Source organism: Capricornis sumatraensis, chromosome 8 (assembly GCF_032405125.1).
Source record: "Capricornis sumatraensis isolate serow.1 chromosome 8, serow.2, whole genome shotgun sequence".
Taxonomy (NCBI): domain Eukaryota; kingdom Metazoa; phylum Chordata; class Mammalia; order Artiodactyla; family Bovidae; genus Capricornis; species Capricornis sumatraensis.
The window spans coordinates 84030631-84053675 of record NC_091076.1 but is presented as its reverse complement, the minus strand read 5'-3'; the positions used below and the strand labels follow the sequence as shown (position 1 = coordinate 84053675).

Below are 23045 nucleotides of genomic sequence, written 5' to 3'. Positions count from 1 at the left end.
CCCAAGGCAGAACTAAGTCAATCCTCACCTGAGGTGGTTCTTATCCGAAGGCCCATGTGGGCACACGTGGTGGCTGCGGCCCTGTGTGGGGGAGACCCCACTGTGAACATCACAGCCCTAGAACTTGCTGCTGCTCCTATAGGGGGGGCCAGGGCAACACCACAGGCTCCTGCAGGGGCTGAAAGAAGAAGTTCACCACGCGTGCTATTTTCCAGAGGGCAGGGTTACAGGGAGACTTCACTGTTACATTAGATTTTTGTTTTTTTACAATAAGCATTTATTACTCTTAAAAACAGAGAATTCAATTTAGAGCTCCATGAAAAATATTTTACAGCAATCTCTTCACAGCTGTGAATCTTCCTGTCACCAAAGCCTAGAAGTCAGTTTTCTGTGCACTTCTAAAACATGTGAACTGCAGTCACAGCTGAGAATAATTTGAAAATGTGGAAACTAAGAACTGAAAATAAAAATGTGAGGAAAAAAACCTGATTAAAAAATGGGCAGAGGACCTGAGAAGTTACTTCTCAAAAAAATATGGTCAATAGGTACTTGAAAAGATGTTCAACATCACTAATCATCAGGGAAATGCAAGGAAAAATCACAGTGAGACACCACCTCATACCTGTCAGGACGGTCATCCTCAAAAAACCACAAATAACAAATGGTGGTGAGGATGTGGAGAAACTTAAGAGCTAAGCTGTCTTATAGCTTATAATTTCTTAGAAGAAAATGCAGAGTTAGGCATGAGATAGGAGTATCTAGGGAGACTCCAAGAAAAGGGAGACAAAAGCAAACACTCCAGAGAAAAGTTTACCCTGCTACCTACAGCTACAGCAAACCCTACACACAGCCTCACTCATGGCAAAAAAAAAAAAGACCTCATACTATTTGACTTGATTCTTTATATCTAGTATATCATGTCTGGCTTTCAACAAAAAATTAAAGGCAAGCTCATCAACAGACAGGACGTGGCAGAGAAGAGAAATAAGTAATGTATCTGATGAGCTCATCAACAGACAGGACACGGTGGAGAAAAGAATCAGCTAGCCTGAAGGTATGTCAGTAGGAACTTCCAAAACTGGAAAGCAAAGAGAAAGAAGAACCAAAAACAAAACCCCCAGAATGTCCAAGAACTGTGGGACAACCACAAAGGAATAATATATATGCAATGGGAATATCAGAAGGAGAAAGAAAGAAACGAAAGAAATACTTGAAGTATCAATAGTAAAGACCAAGTAATTTCCCAAACAAATGCAGAATCAAACCACAGATCCAGGAAGCCTCAAGAACACCAAGTGGTTAGAATTAAAAAACAAAAACAAAAAACTATACCTAGGCACTTCATATTCAAACAGCAGAGAATCAAACAAAAATTCCTGAAAAAAGTCAAACTGTGGGGGGGGGTGCGGGGGGGGGGGGTGGGGAGAGAACATCTCATCTATTACACCAGATGAACAAGGGTAAGACTTACATCAGACTCCTCTTTAGAAACCATGCCAGATGAGAGTGGAGTGAAAAGTGAAGTCCTATTGTACAGAAACCGCAAACCACACTCAAGATATTTACTGGTCTAGACATTCCCTGCTTTGGAGAGTCATGGGAGAGTCAATAAAAGAATTATAGAGAAAATAAGAACAAAGGTTACAACAGTGATTCTCAAATTTAACTGTGCATAATAATCACATGGAGAGTTTGCTAGAGACACAGATTCCTAAAATCCATTTCCAGAAAGCTCAATTGAACAAGTCTGGTTTAGGGCATGGACCAGCCCTTTGATTTCATTTTTTTCACAAGCAGCCCAAAGTAATCTTGGTGTGGGTCCATGGACATAAATGTCTCTGGAACAACTGAAAGAGCCAGGGATCTCAGTGACCCATGGCTCTCTATAGGATAGGCCAGCTACATAAGAAATGCTGAAGAACACGTATGTGTTTAAGGTAACTTTGGCCAGTGTTATCCTACTGATAAAAAACAATCTTGGTCAGAACTCCTTCTAACTCACAGGTTGCTTATCATCCAGACACTGCACAAGTCGCTGTCTTGGCAGGCTCCTAAGAAATCAGATGAGATGATATGATAGAGGCTGGATGAAGAGACGTGGGTCAGCAGGTTCATGAACAATCAATAGGAGTAGACAGGCAGAATGTTACCCCCACAGCCAAGCCAGAGACACGTTCTGCCCCTGGGAACCTGTAAATACCTACATTACATGGCAAAGAGGAATTAAAGTTCCAGATGGAACTAGGGTTGCTAATCAGCTGGCCTTAAAGAGATTATCCAGTGGGTCCAATGCAATCACAAGGGACCTTCAAATGGCTAACAAGCAAGCAGAAGGTCTGAGTCTAGACTGGCCATGGCTGGCTTTCTAGATGGAAGGGGAGCAGGTGAGCCAAGGGGAGCAGGTGATCCCTAGAAGCTGGAAAGGCAAGGAATACAGTCTCCCCAGAGCTTCCAGAGTGAACACAGCCCTGCCCACACCCTAACTTCAGCCCAGTGAGACCTTGAGAACCGGAAACTAATATACTTGTGGTAATCTGTCACAGCAGCAAGAGGAAACTAAGAAATCATGTGCCTAAAGGAAACTAGATTTTTCTCACCTGTATCCATTGGTCGTTCTGTATTTAAACTGTCTGTGCTGCCCTGATGTCCACCAAAAGGTGTTTTTACTTGTTGATCTGATAATTTCCCAGTACTGACGGACCTAAAAAGAAAAATAATAATGTAAATGTATACTTTTAAAAAATCCAGACATATCAATAACAAGGGTGACTTAAGCCAAGCCATAAAAGGGTTAATGGGAAGTCAAAGAACAAGGAGACAAAAATAGAGACCAAACAATTCAAGGCAGAGATTAACTTCATAACCAGAAAAACAGAAGGTAGAAACAGACCCCTCAGGAAACTTAGGATGAGCTATGATTCACACAGGTGCAGGAAGCATCCTGGTTTTCTGAGATGCTACATTTACACAGAGTGACTAACTGTACACAGTATCACTAACCACTGGCATAGAGAAGCTGCTAGTTTGGTCCAGTTGTTTTATGGTAGAAACAGAGGCACTGCTACCGTCTTCAAGTTTGAGGCTGGAAGGAAACGGCCTTGTTTACCTGCCAAACGCTGCCTTGACCTGATGCTCGGACTTCTGCCTCTCCCCTCCTTGTACCAGGACACAGTGAGTGCATTTCCTTGGGTTGTTCCCGTCTTTCGGCTGCCCCTCGGAAGGCCCGTGACGAGTGGCTAAGGCGAGCAGGTTGGAAGATGCTTGCGTTTTGGGAATTTTGAAAGGAGCCGTGGTCTAAAGAAGAACACATAAGTGAATTACTCCAACATATGGAGTAATTCCATTCAGAGTTGCCAGGCTCATGGTGCAGAGGCTGGAGCAGAGACCCCGGACTATGGAGGGCCTGGATTCAAATCTGGCTCCTCTACATCCAGTCTCTGTGACCCTGACCAGTTCATTTACACTAAGCCTGCTTCCTTTCTTCAGGGTAAACAGGATAATGAATGTAAAGCATGCAGCAAGTAAAGGACTTACACTCTGCCTGGCACACAGCAGGTGCTGATTAACTGTAGTTGTTTTCCCCCTGAATGCTTTCCACAAGTATCTGTTAGACTAGCTCATGACCTAGCTTTCTACTCCTGAGAGCTCAGTTAAGCTACTGCTAAGCCGACTGCAGGGACCTTCCATTGACACTAGCTCCCTGTACAAGCGCACGCCCTAGACAGCAGCCCACAGAGTTAAGAGTGAGTAAGTTCCGGATCAGACTTCCCTGACAGGCCTGGTGATCTTCCCGTCTCCTGGGGCCCTCCCACTATGCACCCCTTAAGACAAGACCTTCATAGAACTTACCAGACCCTGCTCTTTGGTTTGGAATGACCCATCCAGCCTTAGGCCAGAACCCCACAGCACTCTACCCGCAGACGTATTAGTGGCGTATGCTCAGGCCCTGTCTTTGTCTGAGCTCTGACTCAACTTCCCTGTGTGGCCCCTGGGTGCTTCTCCTGGGACCTGGGAGTAATCAACTTCCCTATTTTAATTTCTCTTGTGGTCTGCTACTGGATCCAACTGACCATCCAGTACACAGTGCCCCAGTTAAGAAATGTTCATTTAGCAAAGTCATAACATCTACATAAGGGCTGAATAAACACACCTTAGTAGGAGAGCCAATGATGGTTGGTAACGGAGTTCTGAAGAACCAGTCTGAGCTCCGCGGGGAGGACCCGGTGTGCTTGGGCGGGGAGGTCCCAAGACTGCCAGGCCGGCTGGGCTGAGGGGAGCAGCTGTAGCCAGCCCCGGCCTGGGATGGGCACACGGGGTCAGAGTGCTGTTTTCTGAGCTTCTGCTTGTTCTGGTAGATGTCGGTGAGGGTGGGGGCGCTCTGCAGTCTAGCGCCCAACAGGACAGGCTGTGGTGACTGGGCCTGCGGTACGGGAGAACCTGCCAAGGACACAGAGCCAACGTTAACCCAAACAGAACAAGCACAGAGCAGAAACGGGGAGTCAAGAAGACACCTCTCAAATGAGAATTCTAACGAATGTCTTGTTTTCCATGAGATATTCTAAAATTTGTTTACCTGGCAAGACACAATTTTTTGGCTCCTTTACAAAACAGTGACAAGGGCATTGCTGTTGGTGTCCCAGGAGACAGAAGTTAATGACAGCTGTTTTTATCAACAGCAAGCACATAACTCAATTAATGTAATGTCTAATCACCAATGAAGAAAATTAAAGAGTAAATGGCTAAAGCTAATGCAGACAACACAAATCTACACTGAACAAGATGGTTTCTACTCTTTATGTGAAGACACACATGTGTCTTATCAATGAAATTATTCTCTCTTCTCATGTAGCAACTAAAAGAAACTCAAGCTAACCTATAAAAAAACTCCTTATTCAAGAAAAGAATGTTGGCAAGAAAATTAGAAAGATAATATACTTTTCCTGGATTTTTTTTTTGTCTAAAAATAACAAGCATATGGATATTTGTCAGTTTCATGAAATTCATTTGAAACCTAAAATATCCATCTTCTCTACAAAGAGAATACTCATAGACAGACTTCCTGCCTCTGAGGGGAACACTGGGAGACAGGTCTCAAAGAATGGTTGGCTATGACCTGGGAACTCCCCTCCCAACCCTGCTGCTACTGACCTAACATCCATAAGCCAGGAGCTCCAGTTACAAATTCCTTGGAGCTTCTTGCAAGCCAAACCACCACCAACAACACTGAAGACATACAAACCTTCTTGGTGGCAGATAACCATTATCTTCCCCAAAACAGACACCAGTAAATATGAGATACTGCTGCTGACCACTCTTAGCTTAATCTCATCCTAAATCTAGTATTTTAGGTTTCAGACCTGCATTCTGCCATACATGTGTGTAGACATATACATATGTACCAATAAACAGTGACAAAATGTTATGATCTGGAGAAAGTTATTTGAGCTCTTTTTTTTTTTTTTTTACTTTACAATACTGTATTGATTTTGCCATACATCAACATGAATATGCCACGGGTGTACATGTGTTCCCAATCCTGAACTCCCCTCCCACCTCCCTCCCCATACCATCCCTCTGGGTCATCCCAGTGCACCAGCCCCAAGCATCCTATATCCTGCATCGAACCTAGACTGGCGATTCGTTTCTTATATGATATTATACATGTTTCAATGCCATTCTCCCAAATCATCCCACCCTCTCCCTCTCCCACAGAGTCCAAAGACTGTTCTATACATCTGTGTCTCTTCTGCTGTCTTGCATACAGGGTTATTGTTACCATCTTTCTAAATTCCATATATATGTGTTAGTATACTGTATTGGTGTTTTTCTTTCTGGCTTACTTCACTGTATAATTGGCTCCAGTTTCCTCCACCTCATTAGAACTGATTCAAATGTATTCTTTTCAAGGGAACATAAAATCTGCAACACTAAACCAAGAAAAGAGTTCTTTTCTAAGTAATGGAGCATTCCTTTAACTGTCCAGTGCCTCAAATGCACGTTTAAGATTTGATTTATCAGACTGTGATTTACACATATCTTTTCAGACATATATATTTTATATAATAAAGCAAATAAACACCCACATTTCTTTTTTATATGATGCTAACTGGTAGCTCTTATTAAAACCAATATTAATCAAAGTAATGAAATTTCGTTTTCTAGACTGATTTTCATTGTCTGTATGACAACCAGAATTTAGCCAAGTCATTAATTCCTAAGACTTGACTTCATGAAAGAATCATATACCCAGGAGACAACCAATCAGCAATGATGCACTAGAGGACATTAGACCAAGACAGGACAGCACAGAAAATATCTCATATAAATTCTATTGGTTTGCTAAGACTGGAAAAATCTAACTTGAATTCACTCACGACGGGACTTAAACTATGAACACTGTGTGGACATCGCCTACCTGACGAGTTCCTACTCCTGGATTCGTGGCCCTGAAGATGCCCGCAGCAGCACTGACGGAACTGCTCAGGAATGGTGCCCACTGAGAGAAGGAAAGGGGAAAGGATGGAGAAATGGCTCAGAACTAGTAAAGGATGGAACAGGCAACAGGTGCACATGCTGTATATTATAGCTGACAGAATTTAATTAGCAAAGATGTAGTTCAGCTTGTGCATGCTAAGTGGCCCACATGCTGGGTACTGGGCTCACTGAGAATCGAGCCCTACAGAGCCTGCCTGGAGAGCAGAGTCTGGGGAGAGAGCCAGGCACACCCTCGATGCCACAGGGCATGCCTTCATGACAGAGAATGTGAAAGGCTGGTCCCAAGCGTCCAGCCCATGGAGCTGCTGGGGCCCAGTGGCTGGCCCTCTACCCACCATGTTCCTGCCAAGGTCACTCTCATGCTGTCCCAACTGTGACTGCATGGGTCACAGATCTGGATGGCATGGTGCCTGGGGAGGCTCCTTCAGCCTGGGTGACATCTTCTCAGGACTCACTACCATCAGAACTCCTGCCCACTCCTCCTCCCTCCCTCACCCTTGGGGGTCAGGCCGATAGGTGGTCTGAAGGGCACCTGCCGCCCCTGCTTCCTCCCTGATCTCCAGCAGGGTCTTCCCAGGCGCTCTCTATAACGTTCTCTGCATCTACCTCTGGGGAGCCAAACTAACCAGAGGGAGAGCTGGGGAAGGCTTCAGGGAGCTTCAGTAGACGAGAGACACGTGTCCACCAAAAAGAAGAGGCACTGACTTAAGTGCGGCTGGGCCTTGCCCCTAGAACCAGGAGAGCCTAAGGGTTACAGAGGGGATGAGGAAGGTCCACGGTTTTGTTTGAAGAATATTTTTCAGCTAAAAATACTTTCAAAACCATTGCAACAGGGCAAGTGGTGAGGTAACCTATTGACAAAGTGTCACTGGGGTCGTGTTCTGTGACTGGGGCCCCTGGGCGCTGCCGTAGTCTCCCCCTGCCCTCTCAGTTTCCTCCGGCAGCTGTGATGGGGGGTGCCGGCCCTCCTCTTGAAAGTGTCTGTGTATGCTGGCCCTCCCTGTCCTGCTCCCCCCACATTTCTGCTGAGTGGCTGTCTCTCTCAGACTGCAATCTCAGTTGCTTTGGCCTCTCCGATGTGTGTTCTCAAGTTGGAATATTTTCTCTGTCTCTCAGTTTTCCTGAAAATGTGGTTTGGGGTCTTTCTGTTGGGTTGAGATTTGCTGTTCTGTGGCCTCCCAGGGTGCCATGGGGGTGGTTTCCGAGCTCCCCCTGCTGCTGTACATGGTGACCGGGAGAGGTAGGAGGAGCAAAAGGGGGCCTCTGGTGGACATAGCCTGGCACAGTTATGTACACCACTGCCTTGTAACCCTCTTAAATCCTAGCGCCAAAGCAGGGCAGGCATTATAGGGTATCTGATTTTGTGTTTAGAGATGCTTTTTATCCATAAGACCCATGGATACTACCATATTTCCAACAGTGCTCTGAATGGATTTACAGACCCTCAAGAAGGAGTCGGAGCAGTGGAAGGTTGGAGGGAGGGACATGGCTCCTTATCAGCTGGGACTCAAGGCCACCAAGAGCTGGGCTCCTAAGGGAGGGTCGTGTCACAGGTGTCATCATCAAAAAGGAGGGAAACAACTGCCACGTATTCTCCTTACCCAGAGGGGAAGGTGAGTAAGGCCTGGAAGAGCCAGTGGAGAGTCTTCGTCCTATGGCCGGAACCGCATCTGCCGGTGCTGGGGAGCAAGATCCCGGACGGAGGAAGCCCAGAGGGCTGGTGTTAGACCTTCGTACCACTGCAGATCTGGGGAGAAATACAATTACTCCCTCGCTGGCAACTTCCAGGACTTTATTTCTGTCTTTTTTTCCTAAAGCTTCCAAACAGTATGCCATGCAGTAGATTTTTTAAAGTATGGAGCAAGTTGTATGGAACAGACATCAAGTGTGTGAAACTACAGAGTAAGGTCTCCCTCGCACCTTGGATTCTTCTACTTAATTTCCAACACTTCCTCAGTCCTACTCAAAAGGTTACTGCTATGTTCATTTCTAATGTATCCTTCCAGAGTTCCTTAATTCAAATATGAATGTATCATGCACGTGTGCATGCATGCTAAGTCATTTCAGTAGCTTTTGTGACCCCAAGTACTGTAGCCAGCCAGGGTCCTCTGTCCATGTGATTTTCCAGGCAAGAATACTACATTTGGTTGCTATGCCCTTCTCCAGGGGATCTTCCTGACCAGGGATCAAACCCACATCTTTTGAGTCTCCTGCATTGGCTGCTGCTGCTGCTAAGTCACTTCAGTCGTGTCTGACTCTGTGCAACCCCACAGACAGCAGCCCACCAGGCTCCTCTGTCCCTGGGATTCTCCAGGCAAGAATACTGGAGTGGGTTGCCATTTCCTTCTCCAATGCATGTATGCATGCTAAGTCACTTCAGTTGTGTCTGACTCTGTGTGACCCCATGGACAGCAGCCCAGCAGGCTCCTCTGTCCACAGAATTCTCTAGGCAAGAGTACTGGAGTGGGTTGCCATTTCCTTTTCCCCCTGCATTGGCAGGTAGGTTCTTTACCACTAGCACTGTATCACACTATATGAATTACCCGGCCAAGCTTAAACATCATTTAAATGGATCCACTACAAAATCATTCATGATTATTCAATTTTGTACACCTCCAGCACACATCCATGTAAGAGAGTAGTCAGCTATGGAAAGCAACAAAACTTCAATAACAACAAGGACTTTAAAAGACAGGTAGAGAAACTGGGAAAGGGGCGTGCCCACCTACCGTGGAGAGCCATGTAGATTTGTGCTGGAGCCAGCAGTGGAGGTGAGATTCTGCTCTATGCGCTGGTAGTTCCTCACCTGTGTGGGGACGGGAATGGGGGCAGCTGCGCTGTGCGGGGACACGGAGGGCTGGCACTGCCTGCAGACACGAGTCATGGAAAAGGAAAGAAATCCAGTGAAACCACTCTCCTTTCACTTGACCCACTGGTGATACTGAGAGAAAGTTCTAGAAGAAGCCAAGTGATCACATCTGAATGTGAATAAGAAATGATCTTAAATACACATATATAGCCGAAAACATCACATCTGTCATTTCAAGAAGTCTCCTGGTTTGCACACACACACTGAGGAGGAAGACTTGCAACAAGAAGGGGCTACACACCCCTCTACAGCAACAGGAAGGGCCCACGGCCAGCACAATGCAGCTTCATCTGCTTACATTCTGTGACTTATTCCTTATGTGATCAAGAAGAAAAATACTTCTAGGAAACTATGCTGGGTAAAAGAACAGGAAATTCAAGAGCAGAGATGCCTGGAATGTTTACAAAAGTTACGAGTGTAGTAAGCGTTCTCAGGAACTGGGACTTCGATGAAGACTAAAACATACTGTGTGACTCCAGCACACAACTCATGTGAGATCCACACTGTGCAGCACAGCTGGTTTCTTTCCTTGCTTTTCACAAACTCAGATATGGCATGTCCTTACATGACTTTCAATTCAATCTACAACATCTTAAAACATCGGGGGTGACACTAGGCCTTAAGAAAGAATGAGTAATTTCATTCTTTTGCCTTTCCTTAATTCTGAAAAAGCCAAAAAATCTCCCACTTTTGCCTAGTTACAATATTAGAGATAAAGAGATGATATATTTAGTTATTTAAATAAAAAATCAATGAAACTGATAAACCCTTGGTGATATTAACTAAGGATAAATGAGAAAAGACTCAAAATCGTAAATATAAGAAAGGTCATAACTAATGCCACTTTGAATATACAGATAAATCCTATAAATACACAACCTACCAAGACTGGATCACGAAGAAAGAAAACCTGGAGACCTATTACTAGTAACGAGACTGAACTACAAACTGAAAACCTCCCAAAAGAGAAAAATCTAGGACCATATGGCTTCACTGGTGGATTCTATCAGTTAAAGACTTACCACACAACACTCAAACTCTTCCAAAAATTGAAGAGGGGAGAACACTTCCAAACTCATCCCATGAGTTCAGCATTATCCTAGTACAAAAGCCAGACACAGACATTACAGGAAAAGAAAACTACAGAATATCCCTGATGAAATTTGAAGTGAAAATCCTCAACAAAATACTAGCAAACCAAATTCAAGATCACATCAAAAGGATCAAACAGAATGACCAAACAGGATTTACAGTACACCATAATTAACAGAACAAAGGACAAAAACCACCCAATCATCACAACTGATGAAGCATTTGTCAACATCCAACACCCTTTCATGACAAAAACTACTAAATAAAATAGGAATAGAAGGAAATTACCTCAACAATAATAAAGGTATATATGAAAAGCCCACAGCTAACAACATATTAAATGGTGAAAGACAGAAAGCCTTTCCTCTCTGACCAGGGATGAGTTAAGAATGGCCTCTCTCAACAATTCTATTCATTGTAGAATTCCAAGCCAGAGCAATTAGGCAAGAAAATAAAAGACATTCAAACTGGAAAGGAAGAAATAAAATTATCTCTTCACAGACAGCATGATCCTAAATGTAGAAAACTAAAGATTTTACATGCAAAGGGAAAAAAGAGACATCAGAACTAGTAAACTCAGCAAAGTTGCAGGATATAAAATCAACACACAGAAAAATCAGTTGTATTTTCCATATATTAACAATATTTTTATTTAAATAACATATATTTCAATTAACAAAATTGAAACTGGACCCTTCTCTTATGCCACATACAAAAACCACCTAAAAACAGATTAAAGATCTAAATACAACAACATAATGTATAACCATCATCCGTGTGGAGACCATATATGGAGACCTATTGTAAAACACTGTGAATATACTTAATGCTGTTTTTGAACTCAAACTGAAAAATGGTTAAGACAGCAAATTCTCATATTTTTTTTACTACAATTTTAAAAAATGTTTAAAGAAAGAAACCGTTGTGAAACAAAATAAATTTTAGAATCAAGAATATAGAGTTCTGTAACTTTACTCACACACAAAAAAAATATGAAAAAATGTTTAGTGAAACACACGCAAACATACCCTCCAAACACCAAGAACTCATTAGAAGCACGTCTGCCAGCAGTTCCCACTGGCATATCATCTGAAGGAAAAAGAGAAAAACACAGTCAGTTTTGCTAAACCACCTGCTTAAAAGTATTTATTGTTCCAACTTGACTATTAGGAGACAATTGATCACAATACAAATTTACCATTTGCTTATGTTGTGATTTTGCAACAATAAGCTAGTAGGGAACTGCACCCAGCTGAACGCACAGGCTGCCAACATCACGTTTTTTCAAGGTAAACTGTCATGCTTATTGCCACAAGTATGTATTTCTCTACCATTTAATATGTGCAAAATCTGTGCTACTGTTTTTACCATGTTCCATTTCACATGTCACTGACAAAGGTTTTGGGTGTTGTTCTCCTAACCCCAATTTGCCATAAACACCGTGGGCTTTACTGAACTACTTTGCAGAGTGTGGTGACTTAAGAACATGTGTGTCACCTTCTAGTACAGCTGCCTGCACCCCGAGTCCAGAGCATGGAGCATCCCCACTCCTGCATGACACTCTCCTGGGTCTTGCATGGGTGGCTGAACAAGATGTCATGAAGCTGGACCTCTTGGACACAGATGCCACAGGCAGTCTTCATGCTCAGACATCACCCATCTATGGGAACAGAGTGCAGCTCAGAACACAGGGTCTCTATCCCTTACCACCTCTACACCCATCAGATCACACTGCCTTGTGTGACCTTTACATGGCTGCAAAGGTGTAATTCATATGTGCTGATGTGAAATAGCAGTGTTGACTAATAACATAAATTTTAAAAAATAAAATAAACTATGGTAACCTCAAAATACTCAAAAAGGAAAAAAAATAATCACAGACCTCCCTTTGAACGGCCCTACATGAAACTGAGGAATATCAATACATTTATTTTTGCCCCTGCTCTCATGAAGCTTACACTCTAATAGTGAAAAAGGGTTAACAGTAGCAGTGAGTGATAAGACGTATAACAGGAAAATAAGTCAGGGTAAGGGGATAAAGGGAGGGCCACAAAGAAGTCAGTTTTAAAGACAACAGTTGCCCAAGGGTAATGGAGAAAACAGGGCAGAGGGGACAGGTTAGAAGCTGGAGTTCACCTCTTCATTTTGTAGCTTTGAGTTTGGAATCATATATCACTGTGAAACAAAACTAAGAAGAAAAGAACAATCCCTAGAAATCAAAAATAAAATGAAGTGATGGAACCTAACCATGTATCAGCTCGGTAACATAACCACCAGAGGGGAATCCTTTCAAGTGACTTTAAACTTGGAAATTTAATTGAACATCCCTAACGGCTGAGTCTTTGAGGGATTTGAGCAGCCCCTCAAAAAGGAAGCTGTCTGAGACAATGACTCAGGCTGATGACCCAGTGTAGACTCACTGTCCATAAGATCCGCCACACACGAAGCTTTCAAATAACATCTTAATTGCTAATTCTAAATTATGAGCACATGACCATCACCAAACATTCAAAGAAAGAATCTAAATGAAAACTAGACTCTAAAACAGACTGGAGGGAAAGAGGACCTAAACATTTTACAGGGAAATGTTTAAAAATGTATATAATTAAGTGCATTCAGAGATAAAACAGTGCATCTTGAAATAAGAATAACAACACTGAGAGGGAGATAAAAAGAACTTCTAAAAACTGAAAAGATGAGAGCATAATAAGTGAAAAACCCAATAGAAGATTAATGAAATAAAATTCGTATTTTATGGCAAGGCAAGAGAAAATTAAACAAAAGTTCTCTCTGCTCCTTTGGGTCTCCTCCCTTCCTTTTAGTTGGTATTTTGCACCTGCATTAACCAGACCTCCTTAGGAAATAACCTTCCCTCTTAATCTTGTAAGGGGTCATCACAACCACCCACCACTGGCTTTTTATATGTAGACCTGGATTGTGTAGCTAGCAACATGTCATTTGATGTACCGCCCCAATATAATTGTGCTTTGACCTGTAACAAGTAGAACAGTCCTTATTAACTTTTCATCGATAAGAGAACATTAAGGAAAGTTTCCTAAAAGTAGAGCAATACAACAAAAAGATGCAAAATCAGACAAAGAAGGTTAAGAAAATCAGGAGTATGCTCAGGTATGTGTTACATTAGTACTGTTTAAGTTGCACAGATGTTTTAAATGTTTCCTTCAGAGACCTTCAGCTCCTGATTTCACATGTAAGGAGCTTAGAAGTCACCCTTCCATCCTGACAAGTGAAGATTCTTTTTGGCTCTAGAGGAGACGGGAGGACCCTGGGCAAAGAGATGTCCCCAAGACTGCAGAAATAGGCAAACACAGAGAGGACTGGCTTCACTGAGAAGGGACTCATCAACTGAAAAGACTGTTGAAACCAGAGCCAGGGCAGGAACACCTGAGTGAGAACTGACAACTTGCTGGCAGACAGCTCTGAAAGCTGAAAACTCCAGGGAGCCAAGGTCATAGGAGGAGCACAGGGCTGTCAGACTGACCTCTGGGAGCCCAGGCCGACTGCCACCGTAAATGTGGAGAAAGATACTTTTCTGCCTGGAGTGGGGGAGGGGGCTTCTGTGGAACAAGGCCAGTCCTCAAGGGACACGTACTAACCCGAGTTCACCAACTGGGGCTGAATTCAGAGCCTCCGTGACCTGGGGATGGGGAACCTCCAACTCCAGGCCCCTCCAGCCACCCTGTCCCACTTCGACAAGAGAAGAAATGTGAAATAGCTCTGAAGTTCACAGACCAAAGGCTCAGGCTCCATGAAAGTGTGTGAAAGTCACTCAGTCATGTCCGATGCTGCGCTCCATGAAAGGCAGAGCCTTAACAACAGGGTTGCCTCCTCCTCACCACATCATTAACGACCACAGCTCTAATGGCCTGTGGACAGCGTTTACCTACCCCACCTCAGCCCTCGATAGTCAGATGCAGCTATCTAGACACAAGTACAAGGCACATCAAAGGCAAAAAAAAAACACTCTGAAGAGGCAGGGCATCAGAACCAGACACAGTAGGGATGCTGGGACTCCCAGATCTGGAATTTAAAACAATGATGATTATCACATGTGTGTGCTCTCAGTCGTGTCTGACTCTTTGTGACCATAGGCACTGTGGCCCACCAGATTCCTCTGTCCATGGCATTTCCCTGGCAAGAATACTGGAGTGGGCTGCCATTTCCTTCTCCAAATGATTAATATACTAAGGGCTCTGATGGAAAAAGCAGACAGCACACAAGAACACATGGGGAATATAAGCAGAGATGGAAATCCTAAGAAAGAACCAAGAAGAAATGCTAGAGATAAAAAACACTGTAACAGGAATGAAGAACGTCTCTGTGAGGCTTATTAGTAGACTGGGCATGTTTGAGGAAAGGATCTCTGAGCCAGAGGATTATTTCAACAAAATCCTTGAAAACCAAAAAATAAAGACTTGGAGAAAAAAAAAAAGAACAGAAAATCTAAGGTCTGTGGGACAACTACAAAAGGTGTAACATGCAGAATGGTGATTCCAGAAGGAGAAGAGAGAGAGGAACAGAAGGAACTATCTGAAACAATGAGAATTTCCCCAGATTAATGTCAGTCATCAAGCCCCAGATCCAGGAAGCTCAGAGAACACTCAGCAGGGTAAATGCCCCAAACAACTACACACTGGCGTGTCATTTGCAAATTCTAGAAAATCAAAAATAAAGAAAAAATTCTGAAAGAAGCCAGAGGAGAGAAACACCTACAGAGAAATAAAGATAGAACTACACAGACTTCTCCGAAACCTCACAAACTGAAAGAGTGGAATCTAATACTTAAGGTGTTGAGAGAAATAAACTACCAACTTAGGATTTCATACCCTGAAAAATTATTCTCCAAAATGAAGAAGTAAAGACTCTCAGACAAGCAAAAATTGAGGGGACTTGTTGCCAGTAGATCTGCCTTGCACGAAGTTCTTTAGAAGAAAAATAATATAGATCAGAAAACAGAACCTACACAAAGTAAGGAAGAGCACCAAAGAAGGAAGAGCACCAAAGAAGGAATAAGTGAAAGTAAAACGAAAACTTTCATTTTGATTATTCTTAACTGATCTAATAGGTAACAGTTTGTTCAACAGCAACGATGTATTCAGTTATGTGTGCTTCCCTCCGTGCCCTATATGTGTGTGTGTATATATATATATGCTTGTGTATGCTTATACATAAGTGTAATTAATGACAACAAAGATACAGGGAGGAAGGAATTAGGGTTATTTTGTTATTATAAGATACCCACAATATTCATGAATGGTATGGTATATTTCAAAATGGACTTGGATTAGTTACACATGTATACTGCAAATCTAAGACAAACCAACCACTCAAAAAAATAAAAAAGAAGTATAACTGATATGCCAAGAAAGGAAAGAAAATAGAACCTTAGTAAATGGTCGATTAAAACCACAAAAGGTAGAAAAAGAGTAGAAGATAAACAGGAAGGCAGATCAAGGACAACAATAGAAAACAGTAAAGAATATGGTAGGCACTAATCCAGGTATATCATCAATAATCACTTTTAACATCAATGGTTGCACACATAAAAGACAGAGGTTTCAAAGAAGACATACAGGTGGCCAACAGGTACATGAAAAGGTGCTCAACATGGCTAATTATCAGAGAAATGCAAATCAAAACGACAATGAGGGTAATCACCTCACGCCAGTCTGAAATGCTCCTATCACAAAGACTACACATCATAAATGCTGGAGAGGGTGTGGGAGAAAGGAACCGTCCTACACTCTACACTGTAAAGATCCTGTCACTGAACACAATACAATTCAACACAAAATACAACACAACACAATTCCAATCAAATTCCCCAAATGGCTTTTCTGTAGCATTTTCAAGTCAAAATTAAACTACATGGGGGAAAGGGGCTGAGAATAGCCTGGGTGATTCCACAGAATTCTTGGGTGCCTCCTCACCTTCACCTCTGACCCATATCACACACACACAATGAAACAAATCCTTTATATAAGCCTGATAGGGCAAGTCTGGGATTGCATATCAGTGAGCAAAGGACAGAACATTTGATAAATAATCCTGGGGTAACTGATAGAATCCTTATCATCTACACAAATTAGTTCCAGGTAAAGTTAAATATGGAAAAAATAATGAAAATCTCTAGAAGGCATCATGGTACTACTGGGGCAGCATGACAGGTGCTAGTGGCTATAGGCTACAACTTGCTTGTACCAACATTTTACAGAGCTGAAGCTGTACATATCTATAGCTACCTGGAGGAAAGTCTGGCACACGGACATCTGTTACCACACATTCTAACAGTAAAAAGATGGAAATGATCCAAGTCACAATCAGTAGGGAGATGGATAAACTATGGTTCAGTTGTACTATCAATATAAAATTCATAAGTTAAAATGAACTAGATACACACCTAGCTATATATGTAGATACACATCAAAAATAGGAATAAAAAAGCAAACCACAGAAACAAATATTCTGTGTAACATTTACTTAAAACTGTAATATCACCAAAATACTATTTTTTTTAGATACAAGCATATTAGAATTATAATATATATCAAGAAGAAGAATATATCTCTGGCAAGATTAGAATGAGGCCAGGTGCTCTGGCTGTACCTACAGCATTGTATACCTTTAAAAAGACATCTAAAACATCCATGGCAAAATGGTGACATAAATAAAATTAGCATGGTGGACAATTTGAGTATCTGCTGTATCATGTGGTTTGAAATATTTCACAATTGAAAACTTTCATTACTTTTTCAGTGGGATAAAACTACCACACAGGATGATTTTTAAAGGCAACTCCTAGTTCTCGGTGCTCTGGTCAGAACCTGCCACCTGCTATTACATGCTGTGCGTGATTCCCCTGCCCCAGCCAAGCAGCCCTAAAGTGTGTCTGGTCTGAGGTCACAGCCTTCATGACAGCTAGCAAAGGGCTAATGTAAGCAGCTATTAAATATGAATTTGACAAACATCCTGAGACCTCTTGACACAGACTTCTCCAGCTTCCTACGTATGCACACAGTCAACCTGATACTATTCAATCATTAAAGTCTTCAAGTTTCCAGCTCTTCTGACCCTACTCCTCTGCAACCAAGCCCTGGTTCCTTCTGTTTTATCTAACTTCTCTTCTCGTAGGTCTCCCAGTGCCCTGCACTACTCCACAGACTCCTGGCTTGGATTCAGGCAGCCTGGATTCTGCTTCCTTTATAAAACATCCTTCCTGTGTGTTTATGAAGCTCATTCCTGAACTCTGGCCAGCATCTCCTGAAGCAAAGCCAGACTGTTTGGAAGACCCTTTGACTTTCAGATTTTTTCCAAAAGAGGTCTTCCTTTAGATCCTTTCCTTAAATTTAATTTATCTCATTCTGCTGGCTTCTCTACTCCTTTCTGTTTGGATACAAACAGAATTTGAGGTCATTTCCTGCAAAGTTTTCATCTACCTTCAGAATCCAAGGTTACTGTCACAGGAACGTAGGCATATAGTTCTGGGAATTCCATTAACTAAATAAAATGTCCATTCGGAAAGGTGTCCTACACACAAGAGCGTGACATAAAGGTTAAAAAATGCTAGTCTAGTAAATTCAGAAATACAATGTGTACAAGCAGAAAAGATTCTCACATGAGTGGTCTGACGAGATGTTGTGTGGAACCAAAACAAAGTCATCCGTGTCACAAGAAGAGTTCTTGCTACTAGTACTGGCAGAATCTTTGGACACCTGGAGATAGTTGGGAGGACCCAATGGTGGGGAGGATAAGTTTTCTTCCTGAATATGCTGCATATCTGGAAGGGACTAAAATTAACAACATAAAATTAAAAGTGGCCTCAATAAAATGCAAGTCAGAACAGCCATTAGACTAAGGAATATTTTTTCATGAAAGTGGCACAGAGTTCAATTCCACTGAAGATTTTAAAAATCTCTTTGGAAAACCTTTCCCTTAGAGAAGCACAGTTTAAGGTGTGTTTGCATAACACCGTCTAAAATGTTTCCCAAAAGTGATACTTAAAACACATCACACCTCTTATCACGTGCACAGGTCTGCCTCCCCTGAAAGGTCTGCTGTGAATCTGTATCATGTCCCATCCCCGCTTCAGCTCATGGCCTAGCAAAGCAGATACTCAATACCTGCTTACCTAATGACCAAAACAAAATGTCCAGGGACTTGAATGACATTCTGCACAGTTTCCAATCTCCAATGAAGAAATATCATAAAAGGGAAAGCAAGAGACTATGTTATACAGAAAAGTAACTAAATCAGTAAGGATAACTGTGTATAAGCACAGGGAATTACTGACACTTCCAGAAAGAAAGATTTAGAAAGCCTTACAGGTGTGGGTGTGTTCCTTTTTTCTTTTTTGTCAGGGGAAGGAGTTGATTTGTGGAAGATAGAACCATAAGGGATTTGTGGAAGATAGGACCGTAAGGGAAGAAAAGCATATGAATATATTGAATAGATCCTTGAGCATAAGTAGCTATATACCTCTTGGCACTTGCCTAGTTCAAGGACAGTAGTCACAACCTTAATTGAATATCTTCATCATACAACAGTCTCCTAAAACAATGAACTTCATAACTTACTGCGTTAGGTCCCCATTACCCTGTTTAACCTTTGTTTCTATTTAAGAAAAATACTACAAAATGCTCTGTAAAGCCCAGTTTTAAACCGCTACTATTCCTTTGACTGTCACTGCACAGTGAAACCAGTCTCAAATCTCCTTATCACTTCTCTGGGTGTGTGTGTGACATACACATGATATAAATTCTCCTTATAGCTTTTTGAAGAGCACTTATGCTTCAAGGTTATAAACAGAGTGGAAGCTGGAGGGAGTAACATTACAGAGCACTCACCACGGGCTCGGCACTGAGCTTGGCACTGGGCCCTGTTGAGAGCTTTCCGTGTATTCTCTAACTCCAGCCCTATTCTGAAATTCATTTCATACATAAACAAACAAAACTCAGAAGAGAGAACAGGTGAGGTGGGCCGGGTTCCAAGCACCTAATTCCACCAATTCTTCCCCGCACTCTTGCTCCCCAGGCAGGGACTCTCTCAATGTCTCCCTTTGCTATTTACAAAATTACCTTCATCCACAGCCACCTGGGCGGATGAGACGCTTCTCAGGTTCAAAGGTCATCTTCCACTAATTCTCTTCCCTCTTCAAGGACCCTGTTCAACTCCCCTCTGCTTTCCCCTCTGCACACAAACATGTTTAATTTCTTCACATCTCAAATCAATATAACTCTCTCAATTACCATCTTATCTCCCTTCTTCACTTAACAATGTTTCTTGAAATTTTAGTTTTCACTGACTCAAATGCCTCACCTCCAAAGTATCACTTGCTGCTGTTGCTAAGTCACTTCAGTTGTGTCCGACTCTGTGTGACCCCAAAGATGGCAGCCCACCAGGCTCCTCCGTCCCCAGGATTCTCCAGACAAGAACACTGGAGCGGGTTGCCATTTCTTTCTCCAATGCATGAAAGTGAAAAGTGAAAGGGAAGTCGCTCAGTCGTGTCGGACTCTTTGCGACCCCATGGACTGTAGCCTACCAGGCTCCTCTGTCCATGGGATTTTCCAGGCAAAAGTACTGGAGTGGGTTGCCATTTCCTTCCCCAAAAGTATCGCTTAACTCACCATAAGCCTCTTTCTGCCTTCAACCCTCCGATGAAACTGCCTTTACTAAGCTTCCCAGTGATTCCACTGCCAGGTCTGTGGACCCTCCGCTACTCCTTCAGGTACTGGACTCTGCTTCCCAGACACTGGGCCCCCAGCCCTCCATTCAGGGACCCTGCTCTCTGCTTCCCCTTCTACTTCTCAGTCTCTTGTGCCCCTCTAAGGAGACCGGTGGAGTATGAGTTTCCCCAGTGCCACCCTGGCCTCCAACCCTCACAGTTTATACCCACCTGGGGCCCACTGTCACCTTCCTACATCAACTACCCCTGCAGAGTGCTGACTCCCGAGCTCAGACCTGCCCCTGGGCCTGCACATCACAGTGCATCATCCTTGTGCTCCCCCGCTAAGCGGCTCCATCAACTCACACCACTCAGGGCCCATTGAGACCCTCTTCCTTAGGTCCCAAATTCAAGCAATCTCTAAGCACTGCAGACTCCTCATCCTGCTCTTTCTGGCCCCTTGTCCTCCTCTTTCCTACTGCTGACTTAGTTCAGTCCCTCATTCTCAAAGACAAACAAAGCAAACCCCAAAACAAACCAAAAACAGTGCAATGGTCACAGGCTGTTCTCTTTGCTCTAGGAGAGAGGCCTCTCCTCTGATCTTCCATCCAATCCCCTACCTGCTTACAGAGGAATTTATTTGCTAAAACACACAGTGGATCAGGTCACTCTCCACTGAAAGCCACTCAAATGGCTCAGCACACACAGCCTGCTCTGCTCGTAGCCCAGATTCTGCCAGGATGAAGACTGCCCCACCCCAGCTCCACTCGCCACCCCCAGCACATCACCTTGTTCTTCTCTGTACCCTCAGACTGGGCCATGAGAGGAGTCTGTCCCATAGCGCTTCCTGCAACGCCAGAGGGTTCAGCTCTGTACAGGGCGGCGGCCATCAGTTATAGCTGGCTATAAACATGTGACATGTGGCCAGGAAGACTATCGAGTTGAATCTGCAATTCATTTAATTCTAACAAACGTATGTGGCCATGGTGGGCTACAGAATGCTGCAACAGGTCATGGTTCCAAGGGGATTCCTCTGCTCACGTTACCGCTCTTACAAATTCCAAACTCAGCTCAATGCCTCTGCTGAGGGTCTCTGCAAGCTCTCAGTCTGATTTCATGGCCTCATCCCCAGTCCCACAGGCAACAAGAGGCATGAGGTATCTGCTTCCCACAGGCTGTTCCACTGGCCTCTCCTCCACACAACCAAACCCAGAGCTGCTCAACAAAGCAACCTGCCGTGTCCAAAACTTCACACAAAGTGGACATTAAATACATATAATTAGAAGAGTAGATATTCAAGAGGTATTATCTACATAGCATTTAGCTTATAGCCAGTATCAGATCTAACAGAATTATTTGAATTTTTTTGTTACACAGTTTTTGTTTTTCACCTTTCAAAGACTTCTCTGGAGTAAAGCAGCAGCTGGGTTATTTTGGGAGAATGTAAAGAACAGATCGTCACATGGGCATGCCTGCCTGCATCCCCCTCAGTACAGGAGTATAGCCCAGCTCCAGGAGGGAAGGAGTGCATGCGGGATGTCACCTCACTGTTGCAGATTATGTTGACACAAGGCCTATCAGATCACTCCACTTTCTAATCTCTAATTGGAAATTATACAGAAACATTCCTGCTCTTTTATTTCCAGATATGTTATTTTCACTTCAAGCATGAGCTCTTCATTAAGGCCTTCTAAAAAAGATTTTTCTACCAAAGTTCTGGGGCTTCCCAGGTGGCACTAGTGGCAATGAACCCTCCTGCTAATGCAGGAGACGTAAGAAACTCAATCCATGGGTTCAGTGTAGGAGACATAAGAGACTCAACCCCTGGGTTGGGAAGATCCCTGGAGGAAGGCATGGCAACCCACTCCAGCATCCTTGCCTGGAGAATCCCACGGACAGAAGAGCCTGGCAGGCTACAGTCCATAGGGCTGCAAAAAGTCAGACATGACTGAAGCGACTTGGCCCGCACTCACAAAGTTCTGAGCATCTATAATAACTACGCCTCCCCTCCCCGCCATGTCCTCTCCCTGGTCCTATGAGCGCTGGTATGCTCTTCCAGCAGCCTAAGCACTCCTCTTTTGCTCTCCCTTTCAACAGTCTCATCCAACAAAAACCCAACACGCGTTGTCCTGTCAAAGCACCTTCCCCCTGCGTTCCCCTGGTGACCCCTTCTCTGTCTCCTCCCATGGTTGTCCAACCACCCCGCAGGCCTCCCCACACCCAGGTCCTCCCCTGCCCTCCCCTCTCCACCACACACTGTGCTCTCCACACCCCGTGTCACCTTGCATCACGTACATGCTCCATCATGGCAACTACAGTCATCATGTACCCACCACGTACCGCCACCCACACTGCAACCAGAGGGTAACCAGGCCTATGTTACGGGTGAGGAGCTGACCTGGCCAGCAGGTTACAGGGGCAAGCAGCAGGGCCAGACAGTCTGCAGTCTCTCCCTAACAGTGCACTTCCTCAAACTCTTCCCACTCACTTCAGATTCAATGTTTTTCTTTATTCCAGACTGAAACAGGAAATATACAACACTTTTTTTTCCCTCTTAGTCTTTAAATCCACGGGAATATAACTAAATCTTCTTAGCCCTTTGCCTTTCTATTTGGTCTGAGTTGGCAGGCTGTGCAGAAGGACTCTGCCAGTATTAGGACTCAGTCATGTGCCACAGGCTGCTCCAGCCTCTGCCTTCACCAGGGGCCACAGGGTCTCCATGGAAAAAAGGAATAACAGCACCTGCCACTGCCTGAGTGTTACCATGTGCTGCGCAGTGCGGTCATTGCTTTTCCTCTTTATCCTTAAAAATGCCATGAAGCATCTAACTTATGCTCACTTTATTTAGGCTCAGAGAGACTGAGTCACCTGTCACAGGCAACATGGGGAGTCATGAATGTGGACATG

General features: G+C 43.5%; 1 protein-coding gene across 2 annotated transcripts in view; it reads right to left on the bottom strand.

The window, feature by feature from the left end:
- The window catches only part of ULK2 (unc-51 like autophagy activating kinase 2), a 54613-nt gene that overhangs the window by 8973 nt on the left and 22595 nt on the right, over window positions 1-23045 (bottom strand). For both annotated transcript variants that reach the window (XM_068978838.1, XM_068978839.1), the window contains exons 13-21: window positions 18093-18264; window positions 11485-11545; window positions 9225-9362; window positions 8097-8242; window positions 6416-6496; window positions 4151-4437; window positions 3107-3294; window positions 2598-2701; window positions 29-178 (exon numbers count right to left, since the gene is read on the bottom strand). In XM_068978838.1, the coding sequence (XP_068834939.1) occupies window positions 29-178; window positions 2598-2701; window positions 3107-3294; window positions 4151-4437; window positions 6416-6496; window positions 8097-8242; window positions 9225-9362; window positions 11485-11545; window positions 18093-18264 (1327 nt within the window). The remainder of the gene's footprint in view (window positions 1-28; window positions 179-2597; window positions 2702-3106; window positions 3295-4150; window positions 4438-6415; window positions 6497-8096; window positions 8243-9224; window positions 9363-11484; window positions 11546-18092; window positions 18265-23045) is intronic.